The 14,949-nt window shown below is 41.5% G+C and overlaps 1 protein-coding gene across 10 annotated transcripts in view; it reads right to left on the minus strand.

Moving 5' to 3' along the window:
* ppp1r12a (protein phosphatase 1, regulatory subunit 12A) overlaps positions 1-14,949 on the minus strand; it is a 47,327-nt gene that overhangs the window by 10,331 nt on the left and 22,047 nt on the right. For 4 of the 10 annotated variants that reach the window (XM_067490858.1, XM_067490859.1, XM_067490862.1 and 1 more), the window contains exons 4-17: positions 10,472-10,631; positions 9,815-9,959; positions 9,656-9,730; positions 9,438-9,529; positions 9,099-9,256; positions 8,834-8,955; positions 7,722-7,829; positions 6,537-6,761; positions 5,994-6,091; positions 5,592-5,702; positions 4,639-4,791; positions 3,568-3,732; positions 2,663-2,839; positions 222-312 (exon numbers count right to left, since the gene is read on the minus strand). In XM_067490858.1, coding sequence (XP_067346959.1) covers positions 222-312; positions 2,663-2,839; positions 3,568-3,732; positions 4,639-4,791; positions 5,592-5,702; positions 5,994-6,091; positions 6,537-6,761; positions 7,722-7,829; positions 8,834-8,955; positions 9,099-9,256; positions 9,438-9,529; positions 9,656-9,730; positions 9,815-9,959; positions 10,472-10,631 — 1,880 coding nt within the window. The remainder of the gene's footprint in view (positions 1-221; positions 313-2,662; positions 2,840-3,567; positions 3,733-4,638; positions 4,792-5,591; positions 5,703-5,993; positions 6,092-6,536; positions 6,762-7,721; positions 7,830-8,833; positions 8,956-9,098; positions 9,257-9,437; positions 9,530-9,655; positions 9,731-9,814; positions 9,960-10,471; positions 10,632-14,949) is intronic. The other 6 variants (XM_067490860.1, XM_067490865.1, XM_067490861.1 and 3 more) reach the window with 5 other exon arrangements.

The following is a 14,949-nucleotide window of genomic DNA, read 5'->3' on the forward strand; positions in this document are numbered from 1 at the left end:
AAAGCTCAGATGCTGTTAGCTTGTAAAATGATGAACTCACAAATTAAGTGCTGCCTATGTACACAAAAAGTACAGTGTGAATCAAGATCCTTTTTTATTTAAAACCATAATTTAAATGACGGGAACCTACAGGTAACAATTTCACCTTTATTTGTTTAGCAATAGTGGCATGGGAGCAAACGTTGAGTTTTATCCCATTCAGGTCATGTAGGAAAACTGACCTGGGTGGACCTCCTTGACTGTCGAGCCTGCCTGGAGCGAGCTTTCCTCTGGGACTCCGACTCCTCATCGCGCACTGGGGTCAGGTATGACCTGACATACACAAAGACGTAAAAAAAGGATTAATTCATTGGCAACCTGGAAACAATCTGGGATGTGGGAATTGTCCTTCATGACAGTAATAATGTTCAGATTGGTAAAGCTAGTTAAGTGAGGTTTTGGTAAGTGGTTGACCCATTGATCGGTCGGCCCGATTTGACATTTATCATCAACAGGCATTTGCTGATGTATGCGCCCACACGGCTGATTAATAAAAGTGTGGAGGCGCTTTTCACATGTGTTTGCAACTGAAAATGTTCATAGTATTAATTGTCAGTAACTCAACCAGATGCATTGTATGGGCACTTGAGAGAGTAATGAGTAAGATTAGCAGGCCGGAAAATATAGTCCATGCTGTGGTCTCCCTTACTATCTGGTCTCTGTGAACAAGAGCTGAGCTGAACTGCTCCTTCCGCGAAGTGGATATGAGAAAGGACAGGAGGAGCCCAGGTGAGACTTCACTAATGTTATTGATGACTGTACATCGCTTTGGGTGATATCACCGTGGACGATGCTACTGTGTCATACAGAATGATGATTCTGTACTTAGCCCAGCTTCATTAATACAGATGTGGTAAAATACAGTAAATAATAGAAACTCAAGTTAATAGAACACTACACAACACAACAGCATCAAACACTACAGCCTAAAAACTCTACAGGTAACCTTCAAGAAGAGACAATTTATTAGATTTGCATTTTTACAATACTTTACAATACTAAAATGTAATTTTACGTTGATGTCATTAGCTAATGTTAAGTTGTTGTTTTTTTTTTTTTTTAAATGACGCAAAAGAGAGTAAAGAAAATAAAAAAAAAAAAATCCTATTGGCATTATACAATGAACCACCCACCACCTGCTTTCTAAAAACTGGCATTGAAAAACCCGAGATCCGCAAAGTAGCTGGAACCAGCACAAGTTTGCAATGTAAACTATTGTCATCATCAAGCCTAAATTTAAGATATTCAATTCAACTCTGGGGTCTGCTTCCTGAATCTGAACTGGTACTTGATAGCTAAAGACTCTGCCTCCCATTCTACCTTTGGAAACTCTGGAAACCACAAGCAGGCCTGCATTCTGAGATCGAAGTGGTCTACTGGGATGATATGGTGCCTTTATGTCTTGTAGTCATTCTTGAAGCTTGATTAACTGATATTTTTTTTTCATGCATTGATAGATATCCCTGGGTATCATCAGCATAGCAATGGAACATTTTTATTTATTAGTGTTTTCTAATAAGAGACATATATACATATACATATACATATATATATACATATACATATACATATACATATACATATATATATATATATATATATATATATACATATACATATACATATATATATACATATATATATATATATATATATATATATATATATATAGTAAAAAGTACTGGTCCTAACACAGAGCCTTGTGGAAGTCCATAACTAATCTTTATGTGAGACATATTTAGCATCTCCTTCATAATTATGGTCATTATAAAATACTATGGTACTTCAATGTTATACAAAGTAGCCTATAGTCACAATGATGGTGGCTCCATTTTAAATAATTTCTTGTACAGTGAGAAAATGATAGTCTCATCTCATGTTAATACTACACAGGATAGATATAAATCATATAGCACCAAAAAAAGAATCGGTCAGTGGCCTGAGACTGTATTAAGCAGGTCTCACTGTCCAGCAGTAGCTAACTATACATCTGTAAAATGGTGGGAATTAAGCAACAGTCTACAACATACATGTTCATCAATGATGGTGGTGATTTTTGTATCTTTTACAGGCCACGAGAGTTAAAGCAATTTGATTTAATGTGAAGCATGTTGGCCACACACTCAGAGCCTTGGCCTTAAGGAAGACGCGCAGCTTCTGCCCATCTTCCTTATAAGGAGAAATTGCTGAAGCAGTCCAGGCTGTGAAACAGTCCCGCTGCACTCCCACCATGACAGGTGGCTTATCTCGGCACTGCAACAGGAACACATGCACTTGGCCCTACTCAAACACACAGGCACTTCCATTTCCACACAGTGTCTACACAACAGAAGATCAGACACGCGCGCACACCCTGTTCTCAAACACAGGAAATGCATCCGGATTTTAGTTTGACTAATGGCTTTTAAGGTTAATTACAAAATGTCTGATGTTGCAGCACAAATCTTTAAAACACAAAAACCAGACCAGTGTCAGTAAACAAAGACACAGATCCTGATTTATAGCTATAGTGTGACGGTATTATTACGTCCTTTAACTTTTCTTGAGCAGGTTTTCTAATGCACAGAAGCAAAGCCGTAGGAAAGTGACATCTTTAAAGCAGGGCTGGATGCGTTTGGGTTACCTGCGCCTTTCAGAGCCTGTGACTGTGCCAGTGCCAGTGGTAGTGGTAGTGGTGGACATGGCTGCAGTGGTGGTAGTGGTAGATGTGGCGGTTGTAGTAGAGCCAGTGTTTATAGTGGGGATGACCGCAGCAGACTCCTTCTCCTTTTCCCTCTCTGCACCCTCCTCAGACCAGTACCTGTTTACACACATTGCCCCAAAAATAAAAGAAAAGAAAGGGGAAAAAGCCTTAAGCCACAAGCATCCGTTACAACAGCAGACCACTGTCAAGAGAAGCCAAATGCTTGCTGAGAGTCATCCTGAAATCAGTTACCACCTCACAGTTAGAAGGTCCCCACTAAATGCACCTGCCTTTCTGTGTGGAGTTTGCATGTTCTCCCTGTGCTTCTGAGGGATTTTTTCTGGGATCTCAGGTTTCCTCCCACACTCCAAAGACATGCAGGTACATAGACTGGTCACCTGTCCAAGTTGTTCCTCACATTTCATCCAGTGACAGCTGAGACACGATTGAGCTCACATTTACAGTGTGAATGTGAACAATTTTAGAGTTGAACAATCAAGCCTGCAAGTTTTTTTAATTGTGGGAGGAAACACACAAGCACAGGAAGAACGTGTAAACTCTATGTTCTGGCTGGCCCTCAAATTCAAACCCAGTCCCTTCTTGCTGTCAGGAGACTTGCTGCCCATATTGTCATCTACTTTCTATCATTACCACATTGGCTCAGTTGTTGCTAATCTTAACAAACGTCCTTTTACTGTAGTAGAAATATCAATATATCCTAAAAGAGGATAACAGGAGCATGTAATAATATTTATAGATGCATTTTATTTTCTGGATCCACATTTCTAGGTGCTGTGCCCTGGCTTTCAAAAATGGCACCGGTTCACGTTCCGACGGAAATGTACCTGCTGGTGAGACTGGTGCTGCCAGTGCGGGAGGAGTAGCCCAGGCTGGAGAGCAGGCTGCGATGGCCTGTGGGCGAGGTAACCGATGAGGTGGTGGTTGTGGTCATGGGGGAGGAGGTGGTTGTCGAAGAGCTTAAGTCCTCATGTTTTCTGCCAAAGGAGCCGCTGTGTGTGTGATAAAGAGTTTCCAGTAAGACAGAGTAGAAAGTAAGTAAGGCTGTGTAATTATACCTAATTGAAATTATTTTGCTGTGGTAGATGCTGTGATCACAATGATCCATTTGATACATCTCACTTATTTCAGAATAAACTCTTCCTATGCAGCCTGATTGAGCCCTCGTTAAAATGTGAAATTTAAAATAGGTGTAATAATAATATTACATGCAGTCTCTCTCTTCTTTATGAAGATGATGCTTTATTTGTTCTCAGACATTTGTTTGTTGAGCTGAGCACAGGGGAGAGGACCACCATCTAATGCATTCACAGTTCCAGAGCCCAGACTGCCGTATTAACTGCAGGGGGGGGGGAAATATTGGGCTTTCACTTAAGGGGCTGACTGCAGTTTTTTCCTTTTGATCTATTGCTGGCAAGAGTGATGAATCTGCATAATCAAAAAGGAATTATGCCTTGTAGTTTTAAAGTATTAACATTGAAATAGGCCGTAACAGAGTTTGTGGAAATTAACATTATAGATATCAACACCACAGACTCGTTAAATTAGGAAATAAATGTTTCCTTTAAAGAGTTGAGATTTCATCTTTTATCAGTTTATTAAAAAGGGAAATTCTATTGTTGATTCTGTGAAAATTAAACTGAGGCACTTTCACAAAGACCGAAACAGCATGTGGAGGTCCCGCATTTAAAATTAAAAAGTTTCCTTTATTAAAAGGTCTTCATCCAGAGGTACAGTCTGCATGTATACCTAATCAAAAAAACCTCTTTCAATATTCCTTTAAGAAATAAACAGAGGAACACCAAACAAAATGGTGGGCACGTAAGCAGAGCAAAGACACACAATAAGAGAGGACAGGTGGGTGTAGATATGGTGGTCGCCCCTTGAGGCTGCTGTACCTGCGGTAAATGCTGTAAGACTGGTAGTGGGAGGTGGGTGGCTGCCAGGGTTTAGTATTATAGGTGTTAGGGTCCAAGCTGGAGGTGGACGAAGACTTGGCTGGCACGTCCCGCGTGCTGCCGCTCCGCCCTAGCGTTAGCGTATGGGACGTGCTGGTGTGTTGGCAGGCGCGTGGGCGAGAGAGGCATGTTAGCAGTGGAGGCGCATACACACACACACACACACACACTCAGATACATTTTAAAAAACTAAACGAAAAAACAACATACATATTTAAGACTATTTAAGCTTTGACACACTGTTGGTGCATTCATGTCATATCAGACACAGTGGAAATGACTGGACAGAACTGAGCAGCAGTAGATGTTATATAATTAACAGAATTTTTGTAAAATGACATTTAGCTTCTTTGTTTCCTATTTAAGGGTGTCTTGGTTGGCAAATCAAAATTCAGGAACTTTGAGAACCGTCAAGTTAAACTAAATACTGCGTAATTTTAAGTAAGGGGCTTGAGTCTAACATTGTTCTCATACAACATGAATGCAGCATAAGTCCATGTCTTGGTGTTGTGTCAACAGTCCTGGGAGTTTGATTTACTGGTACCCAGGCTTGTTAAAATGTCAAACTAGGTGGCACAGCAACCAGACAGGACAGGTACAGTCATGCAACAGACTCAGTGGCAGTGAAGACAATGGGCTGATTTGCATTGCTTTCTCAGTAGCTGCTGCTGTGCATGGAAGCATGTGCAAAGTGAGCTCTGTTGACATAATCTAAACAAAATTTGCTGTAGATGAACAAATGCTGGTGCTGTCTACAGAGCAATTTACTACCGAGAGCTATGCAAGTCAACCGCTTTGTGGGTCCACACATCAGATCAGATGAAGCAGAGATCTGATGATGACATGAGGAATGGAGGTTTGGCAGAGATTTGTATTTTGCAGCAGGGCCTAACCTGCGCTGGTAGCTGGGGGTTCGGTTGGTCGATGTACTTCCTTCACTGTTTTTTTGGTCGTCATCCCAGCGTCGCCGCGTGTAGGAGCCGCTACGTATCAGAGCAGAGTCCCTGGGGAACCACAAGCTACAATTGTACCCCAGGATGCCACAAACAGATACTGACAAAATACTAAATAGGGCCTTAAAATATTGCAGTACTTTCCCGTTGTATCCAATTCTTTGTACATAATCCACTTTTTCTAAGCAAATGGACTACTGCACATAAGCAAGTAACCAAAAGCAATTGCTTAGGCCTGCACACCCCATGCAGAGCATTGAGGCCTGTAACACACAGCAGTGCAGCAGGAGCAACTCATGCCAATGCATGTTTGCACAGAGCTACTTGGCTGCAGGGCTTCACCTGTTTTCCTTCTCATCAATGTCTGAAGTGCTAGCCAGTCTCCTGGGGATGGTGGGGGTGGGGGTCACATAGGCAAGCCGGGTTCCTTTGTCCTTTTCCTGCAACCAGATCCCAGTTAGTGACTTTTAATGACAATGTCAAATGTCATCACAAGAGTTTTCAACTCTGCAAAACTGAAAACTAGTAGACATTTTAGTCTAATATGATCTGTTAAAAAATAAATTAATTTTTTTTAAAAAAAAGCACAGGATTTCAAGGTGATATCAGTCAAATCAGTTGGGTGTAACTAATTTAATCCTTTGCAAAAGCGTGAGTATGGCAGCCAGCTGATACATGGAAAATCCATAAGAAGCTTATTATTTAGCCAAAAAGGAAACACAGCGAGTGTATTTTAACCGTTATTGACTAAAGCCAATCCTAAAAACTATTTGCATATCAAGTTTACTTTAGGCCCAAGGCCCCCCAACCCGGATGTTTTGGTATCCTAGTGACTCAGGGATCTAAGACACCGATCACAAGAATCAAATACATAAGATTCCCAACCTTCTCTTTGTCTTTATTGTCCAGGGACGACGAAAGACGAGGGCTCGACGCTGAACGCATTACCCCAGTTGTGTCCTTCTCCCTCTGAGCCTCCTTTGTAGCTGTAATCTCTGCTAGTGCCCCATAGCTGCCCGTCTTCCTCAAACCCAGACGCCAAGATGCTGGAGACTCATCCTTTCTCTCCTCCTCAACTTTAGCCGAAACCTTTGCAGTTGGCTGAATGACCTGAGGGGGAAGAATTGTACAGTGGTTATGTACACAATGGTAAGTATGAAGAGGTTAGATGAGAAGTTTAGTCATCTTGGTGAGTAACAAAAAAAAAAAACCCTCAAAACCGTTAAACACAGTGGTTTGGATTAATCTACAGAGGCTGCACTTTTAAGGTTTTAATGATGAGACCAAGATGACTACATGCCAGTTAAGAGATACAATCACGTATGGATATAGAGTAAACACACGTTTAAGATGCCGGTTCTCAACCCAGATTCTTGAGAGCCCTGGCCTGTTTGTTTTCACACTATCCATACACTACCCACTCCTGATTAACTGGATGAGGTGTGTTTAGCCAATCAGAAACTGGAAGATACAAATCAACTTTCTCTGCAGTCATTTAGAAGCTAGAAAATAACATCTTATATAAGAGTGGAGTACATGAACACACCTGATCCAGGTAACAGGCAGTGAGTAGGGCAGGGACTGATGGAAAACATCAATGTGAAAATCATGTTGGAGAACCCCAGTTGTAACTGATATACCAGAGTCTCATAACAAACTATAAAACATATAGTAGCCTCTCAACAACAACAGCTGTAATGATCATAAAGAACGGATGATGAGGGGTCTTCAATGGGCTGAGATTGTACGGCCAAAAATTATAGGTTTTACACAAGGTCTGGGCTCATACACATTTTCAAAACAATCTGCAGATGACAAGACACTAAACATTATGCAAAAGCGCACAGAAGACACAGAAGTGCCACAGAAGGCACGATTAGGACAGTGCATTCATTGATTACAAGTGAAAAGGACTGTATGTAAGATTAAATAATGAAAGTCAGTGTTGGGGAGGTTCAATCAGAATTGCAGAATCAAGTCAGGGTGGTGGTGGGGGGGGGGTGTTTAGTATTTTATCAGTGCACAACTGCATGTAGGATGAGACGAGTCTGGTGCACACCAATGCCTCACCATAGGTTTTTTGGGCCCTAGAGAAATGCCAGTTTTGCGTAAGCCTTGACGCCACAAAGCAGGACAGCCTGGCTCCGCCACAGGCATGAGTGGAGTAATATAATCAAACTAACCAAGACAAGAGCCCAGGATGAGAAAGAAGTAGAGAGACGGGGGGGAGGGGCAAGGACAGGATGAGACAGAGAAAAGCATAAGACAGAAGCAGCAAAAAGAAACAATTTATGGCCAACAAAGAGGTTTAAAGCCCCAGTCACACCACACAATGCTTTCTGCCATAGTTGGAAGTGAACACTAGGTAGTGTCAGAACTAAACACCATTATTGCTGTTCACTCGTTAGACAGAAAACATTGTAACACATGAGCACTAAAGAAGAACAAGAAGAGCTTTGCGAGAAAGGCAGCAGGAAAAAAAAAGGCAGAGTAGCCACTGACTGCAGGGCGATGAATAGAGTGCAAATTCAGGAACAGAACATTCGAGATTTTTATCTACTCTTTAAGCTGTGTTGAATGTGTGAAGATAACTTGGTCTATGGTTGGCAATTGACATCATTCATTACAGTACAGTGGTCATAATAAAAACAGAAAATTAATCCTTAATAATAGGTGCACTTGAATCGCAAAGTATGTTTTAGCAAGTCAAACGGCAGAAGGAGCCATGTCCTTTGAACAATTGACCAGTCTCGTTAGTTAAAGGTTTGGCCTGGTTTTTCCAGCAGAGGGCAGCAGACTCAAAAATGGCTCTGTACACTTTAAAAGTCTGCTAGTTAACTATTTACATCATCCACAACAGGCCACAATTCATTCCATCCCACAGAGCAGCTGGCTGCCATGTTATCTTATCTGGGCACCTTAAACAACAAGTGACAACTCTTTCCCAGGGCTTCTGTGACATTTGTTAGCTCTGTGTGCTGTGACATGAGGCGCACATTGCAAGAGGGCAGAGTTTTATTTCTTCTTTATGACCTTGAAACACTAATGTATGTAAACCCTAGTATGTTCAGCAGAAATTAGATTTGTGTTCATGGGGAATAAAACTAAATGGATTCTGAATTTTATTGATTTGTGTGCATTATGAGGCATTACCTGCACAGGGTACTGCCACTAGGTCATACCTTCTTTACTGGTGAAGTGGGGGTCGTCACCTGGTTGGTTGGACTACTTGGAGATGATGTAGTGATGGGGGTTGGGGCGGGTGTTGTGCTGTTAGTCACCAATGGTGAAGGTTTGCTCTTGTCTGGGGGGTGAAAAAAAATTATTTTGAGACAACAGTATAAGAAAACAATGATTTTGACAACTAAAAAAGCAAAAGACCAACTGAAGTATAAGTGAGCATCTTGTTAATAAATACCACGCAGCGAGTCTGAAATAAGACCGTACCTGCTTCATTCTCTGACTCTGAATCTTCGTCCTCCTCTTCCTCACTAGAGCAGCTTGATTCATCTTTCTTCACCTCGTCTTCTTCATCTACTTTCTCTGGTTCTAAGGTCTCGATGCGTGGGGCACTCTTTTCTGGCTCCAAAAGCACTGTTTCTTTGCTGAAACAAAACAATTTAACACCATTAATAAAGAAATACAGCAACATTAGTGAATAATGCAATAGCATAAACAGTGAGGATGCGAGTCAAAAATAACACGAGCAGTTTTGATTTGTAGCTAACAGGGGGCCATCCATCCTAAACACAGCCACTGATGGTTGTTCTTCATTAAGCTTTATACCTCTTGAGTGGCTTCAGTGGCTGGTTGTTATCCCCAGTGGTTGTTGTTTCAATCAAAGGTGATTTCTTAACATCTTTCTTCTCACTCACGAGCTGGAATAAAGAAAACAAAAATCAGTAACTCTTACAGAAGAAAGTCCTGGGAAAGAAAAAAACAAAAAGAAAAAGGTTGTGTGCCAGTTTTGAGTGCTTGTTCAAACAGCTGTCACACTGACTTACCAGATTTTGTTTCTTTTGTAATTCCTCTAAGTATCCAAGAACGTCTTCGTCTGCTACGTCAAAAGCAGTCTGGCCCTGCAATCAGCAATAAAATAAAAGTTGAAGACATAAAGTGCACAGAAATTAATGTCAATACTCTGGACAGTTCCAGTTACTCACCATTTTATTAACACGATCCATGTCACATAGGTTCTCTACAAGTATCCTACATGCCTCCTCTTTGCCCCAGTGCGCTGCTGCATGTAGAGGAGTCCAGCCATCATAGTCCTTAATATTTACATCATACCCTCCTTGAATTAAAAGCCTGCACAAAAAGGGAAGGGGGGAGGGGGGGGTGAAAGAGGGCAAATAAAAATCTTTACAATCTGCAACCTAAACTTTGGAGGTCCTGCCAGGGTCCAGCCTTTCAGAAGAGTGTCAGCATTATAATACCATGTCAGGTTTAGAGATTTATGCAGGCACATGAAAATCTTAATCCTTCCTCAAAGATGATGCAGATTTTGAAACCTTCATACTTCAGCCAATTAATCTGCCGTGATTAAAAAAAACATTTAGATCTCTGCCTTGTTTGTAGTTGTTATACTAAATATCAAAGATCCTAGAGCTGTCTAAGCAGTAGAGTGCGCTGGCTGGCTTCCCACACCAGATGGACAGGCGGCGGCAGTTCCTATCCTTGAGCAGCGCAGCCGTTTTAACAGCCCACAGAGACACCGTTGCAACAACACATTGACGAGATGCAGAAGGACAGGCCTTATGTAACAACATCCTATAAAATTGTGGTGGTCGCTCCATACAACAGGAAAGGCCGCTGCTTACTTTAAAACCTCAACGTATCCTTTCGCAGCAGCCACATGGAGGGCAGTTCCTCCAGACTTGGCATGCCGGATGTCTTGTATCTGGCCACTGTTGAGCCACTGCCGGGCATCCCTCAGCATGATCCGCTCCTCCTCTTTCCGTGCTGCCTCGATATCCACCCCTGATGAGTAAAGAGGAGACCAGTACTGTTAAAGTGACATCCAAGAATTGCCTGCTGCATGACTAGCCTGATGCTAGCTGTAGCACTGAACCCAGACAGAGTATAAACTAGAATGCAGCTAAGTTACATTGACATATTTATAACTGATGCTACTTGTTTAACATCTAGAAAAACTTATGTGAATATCTATGTTACATTTGTTTGTGGCTGTGGACTGAAGAGAAAATGGTTCAATACAAAGCCACGAGATAAACCTTTGCATAATTAGACATTGTTATGATACTGCCATGATAATAAAAGCTATAAAAAGTCTCCAACACAAGATTTGACCCATCCTGCTCCTCACATTTATTGAGCCAGGCCTTGATGATTTCCATTCATTCTACAGAGGAAATTTTGATTACATTATTCCAGCAACCTCCTCGAACACTAGAGTGTGCTGTAAATCACTTAATGTATTCCACTTTGTCAAACAGTCCTATGCCAATATTCTGCCAATTTGACAATGAAATAGTGACTGCAAACCGACAGGCCTCAGCTGGTTAAGTGGGTCAATATGTCTAAGCTATATGCTGCGTGCAGGGCAGTAGTGGAAACGGGCCTGTGTTGTCTTGCTGACACCTGGTTGGAACACGAGCTGGGCTGAAATGTGCTGCTGCAGAAGTCACTGACTCGACAGCCGAGCGTTAACCGTGTTCAGCTACATAAACAGTGATCCAAAAAGTGCTCTGGGGTAAAAGCCAAAACTTCAGCTGATCTTAGAGTTTTTCTTCTCTTCTGAAGCCCACTTCATTCATTTTCTGACATCCTGGAAACTTTTAAGATTGCCTCAAGCGTTTCAACCAATGAAAGAGGACATCTGTGTCTGGAGGCTTGGCTTGAATAAAGGGTAGATAGAGAAAAGGTTCAACATTACCAAGAGGCTTATCCTCAACTAGATGGGTGGAAGAAGGTCATTTGATTCTCAAACAAAGGCACCTGCTCATTTGATTTTTGCTCCCAATTATTCTATGAGCTCCAACACGGGCTTAAAATGTAAGATAAGTTTATTATTCTGGCTTGTCTAAGACTGGACATGCTGCTCACAGAGGATTAATTAGATGAAGTCTACAAAAGAGGAAATAAATGAGAAGAGGATGAGTCATTGTCTATGTTGTTTGACTCGAATTCTAGTTCCATTTCAAACAGTGTTGACTATGGGAAAGGAACTTAACCATTATTTAACTATAGCTGCCTGGTCAATGACACAGCAATTGTAATGTAATGTTTGTATTTCTCCGTCACACACTTTATTCCATTCACATTACAAATAAGAAATGCAAAGACATTTTGTTTTAATATGTGATCCAACATTATTCTTCGTTAATAAAAGAACACATATTATATAAATACATACAGTCTGTTCCTAAACTAACAGCCTTAATTCAAGATTGAGGTGTCACAATGTAAATCATGCCAACTTAACAAGTTAGAGAAAGTACAGTACACAGGAAGTATGGTAAAAACGGCAGTAAGGCTCCTATGGGGAAAGGGAAATGACCTGGTATGGCAACATCCCACAACCTCATGGAATTAGCCTACACGGTTTCTATAAAAAGCAGCAGCCGAGCCTTAAAGAAGGCCTACCAAACAGGAGCCAAGTGAAAGAGTTGGCAGGAGTTCAAAGCTGACTTTTTACAACAGAACAGCACATCTTCTACCTAAGCACCGAGAAGATAAAGAGCACATCTACTAGACCAAAAAAGGACATGCTTCCCTTTACCGTACTTTAGTATACCTACAGAATTTCTGGCAAGCGTAGAAATGAACCTGAAATTAGCACTAGGATCTTTTGAGGTCAGAATACCTTGTTGTGTTTTAGAGAAGTCAAAGGAATGTGACAAATAAATAAAATAATAAATATATTTTGAGCTGAACAAGGAAATTGTTTCAGCCTTTTCACTGCGATGTGTGTATGTGCAATATTTACATTGCAGGACATGAAATATCCAGTGAGACAAAATAATGACCTAAAATCAGGGGTGGGGGGAAAGAACCATGACCAACTAAGGTTCTGGATCTCATGTCATATTGAGTGTCGTTAATACACCTAGTGAATGTGAGCGGGAAAAAGTTTTGGCCCCATCTCTCTGTCTCTCTCTCCCAAGTTTCTTTCCAATATCAGGCAAACCTACACTAGCTATTCCAGATAACACCATGTTAGCTATTAGGGACAGAGATGGAGCTAAAACCTGTTGTGAGGTTGCCCACCTTCAGTCCATTACAAGGACGGCCAGCAGCTTTTAAGCAACAAGTGACAGAGACAGGAAGGAGGATAGCAGGGTCGACTGTCACTTAACCCAATCAGGGTAAAGGAGGGGATGTTCCGTTTGCCCCAGACAAGAAGAAACCATAGCGAATCAGTAACACATCTAAACCCATAGCTGGAATCTCAGAGAAGAAAAATCACATTACAAACAAAGCTTTACACAACAGAGTTACATTACACTGCTTCCACCTCTAACATAGAAACTGAGCTGTGGATTGTCTGTAGCAGCTCTCAGAACAGGGTCATGGCAAATATACTCTTTATTTCAATGATTAAGGTGTCAAAATTAAATACATAATGAAAACCTATTTAGTGGTGTGGTTCTGAAAGCCTACGAGCACGGGAAATGAAGATACACATCTGGTTTTGCATTTGTTAGGGCATTTTTTAGATGGGGCAATTAATCTCATGACCACCACTTTGGTTCTACAATTTTAACTGTCACCAGCAGGGCCCAGACCCAACTGCATTGGAGATAGCACCGCCCTCCTTCTTGCCACTATACTGCAGTTGACATCAGGTTGAAAACAAAAAGGTGTTTTGGTAACAACTTCCTGTCTGAAAACATCATTAGGTGTGGATCTTATCTTAGGCAGCAATCAGATGCTCACATCCAGGCTGCACATCTATGACCACGTTTAAATAGACTTGATTAACTGGGTTACAGAAGACTCTCAGTAAAGATTTCACACAGGAAAGCTGGTTTCCAAAATCTGGGTAGGGGGGTCAGAGAAAACCTGGTTTCCCGATTTCTGTCAGAGAACACCGATTACTGCGCCATGCATACAAGTAACCCGGTTTCTGATGGGCTCTCCCCATCTGCACATGTGCATAACCAGAGGTTAACAGGGTGATCCCGCCTTACTTTTAAAACAAAGTCCGCTTAAGGTGTGACAGAAGATTTTATTTACACAAAAGATCTTGTAGAAGTCTAACTAAATAAGTCACTTTCCCCCGTTGATTTTTAAAATTCAGACTGTTGTGGACCAGCTTCATGTGTCTTTCCTTTCTCTGTCACACACACATACACACACACAAAGAGAAAAAAGTCAAACAGAAGTGTATTCCATCATTAGACAGTTAAAATCTGTGTGCCAGCATTCTAAAATAAGTCAGAGGTGGAGGAGAAATAAAGTTACTCTTCTGCTGCATGTATACGCAGCTTTGCCATAACCCGGTTACTTGTTATGGCCACGTAAACACTGCCCCCCCCCATTACCCGAGAAAGCAGATTTCTCAGAGGACCCTGGTTACTTAAGTGCATGTAAATGGACTCATTGAGGAATTGGCAAATGAAAGCAGACAGCTGCCACTGGCTGAGATGTGTGAGGTTCGAGTGGATGCAAGTCTCACTACTATTACATAACACTGCTGGAAGGCGTAATTCAGAAACAGCACTCTGGGGGTAATTGTTACTGGATGCTATGTGATTTCAAAACCCTCGCACCTTGTGATTTCAAGTGACAGCTTTCTTGGGAAACTACACAGTTTAAAAATCCAAAAAGCACTTTAAAGCCAGTGAGCTAATGCAGAATCAGCATCTTCTGATACCGCTGCCCTGTGACCATGTTCAAATAAGTATGTTCCATGACTTTACAGCAAAGCCTACAGGATTGGCTACATGTAAGAGATGTGTATTTAACATACTACTGTAAACTGTGAAAACCTGTAGTTACAAATGTAGCATTCATTATTGCATGCAAACATGTGCATGTACAGAAGTCCTAAGAAAGAAATGTGTCACAGCCACAAGCCTGCCAACCTAGACAACATGAGCTGAGGAGCACCCCCTGGACCGGGGCCAGTAAACGCGTCTATGCATGGCCTCTCACCACAGGGGGGAGGGCCTTTTACCATCGCAAGAATGCCATGGCCAAAAATAGAAAAACTTGACTTTTCGGTTTTGAATCATCACATGGCAGCTTGCAACACAGCTGGATCGTTTTCTATATTATGTAATGTTTCTTTGAGCAACCAAGTGAAAAACAGCAGGTGACTGATTTTTAATGA

Source organism: Channa argus, chromosome 21 (genome assembly GCF_033026475.1).
Source record: "Channa argus isolate prfri chromosome 21, Channa argus male v1.0, whole genome shotgun sequence".
NCBI lineage: Eukaryota > Metazoa > Chordata > Actinopteri > Anabantiformes > Channidae > Channa > Channa argus.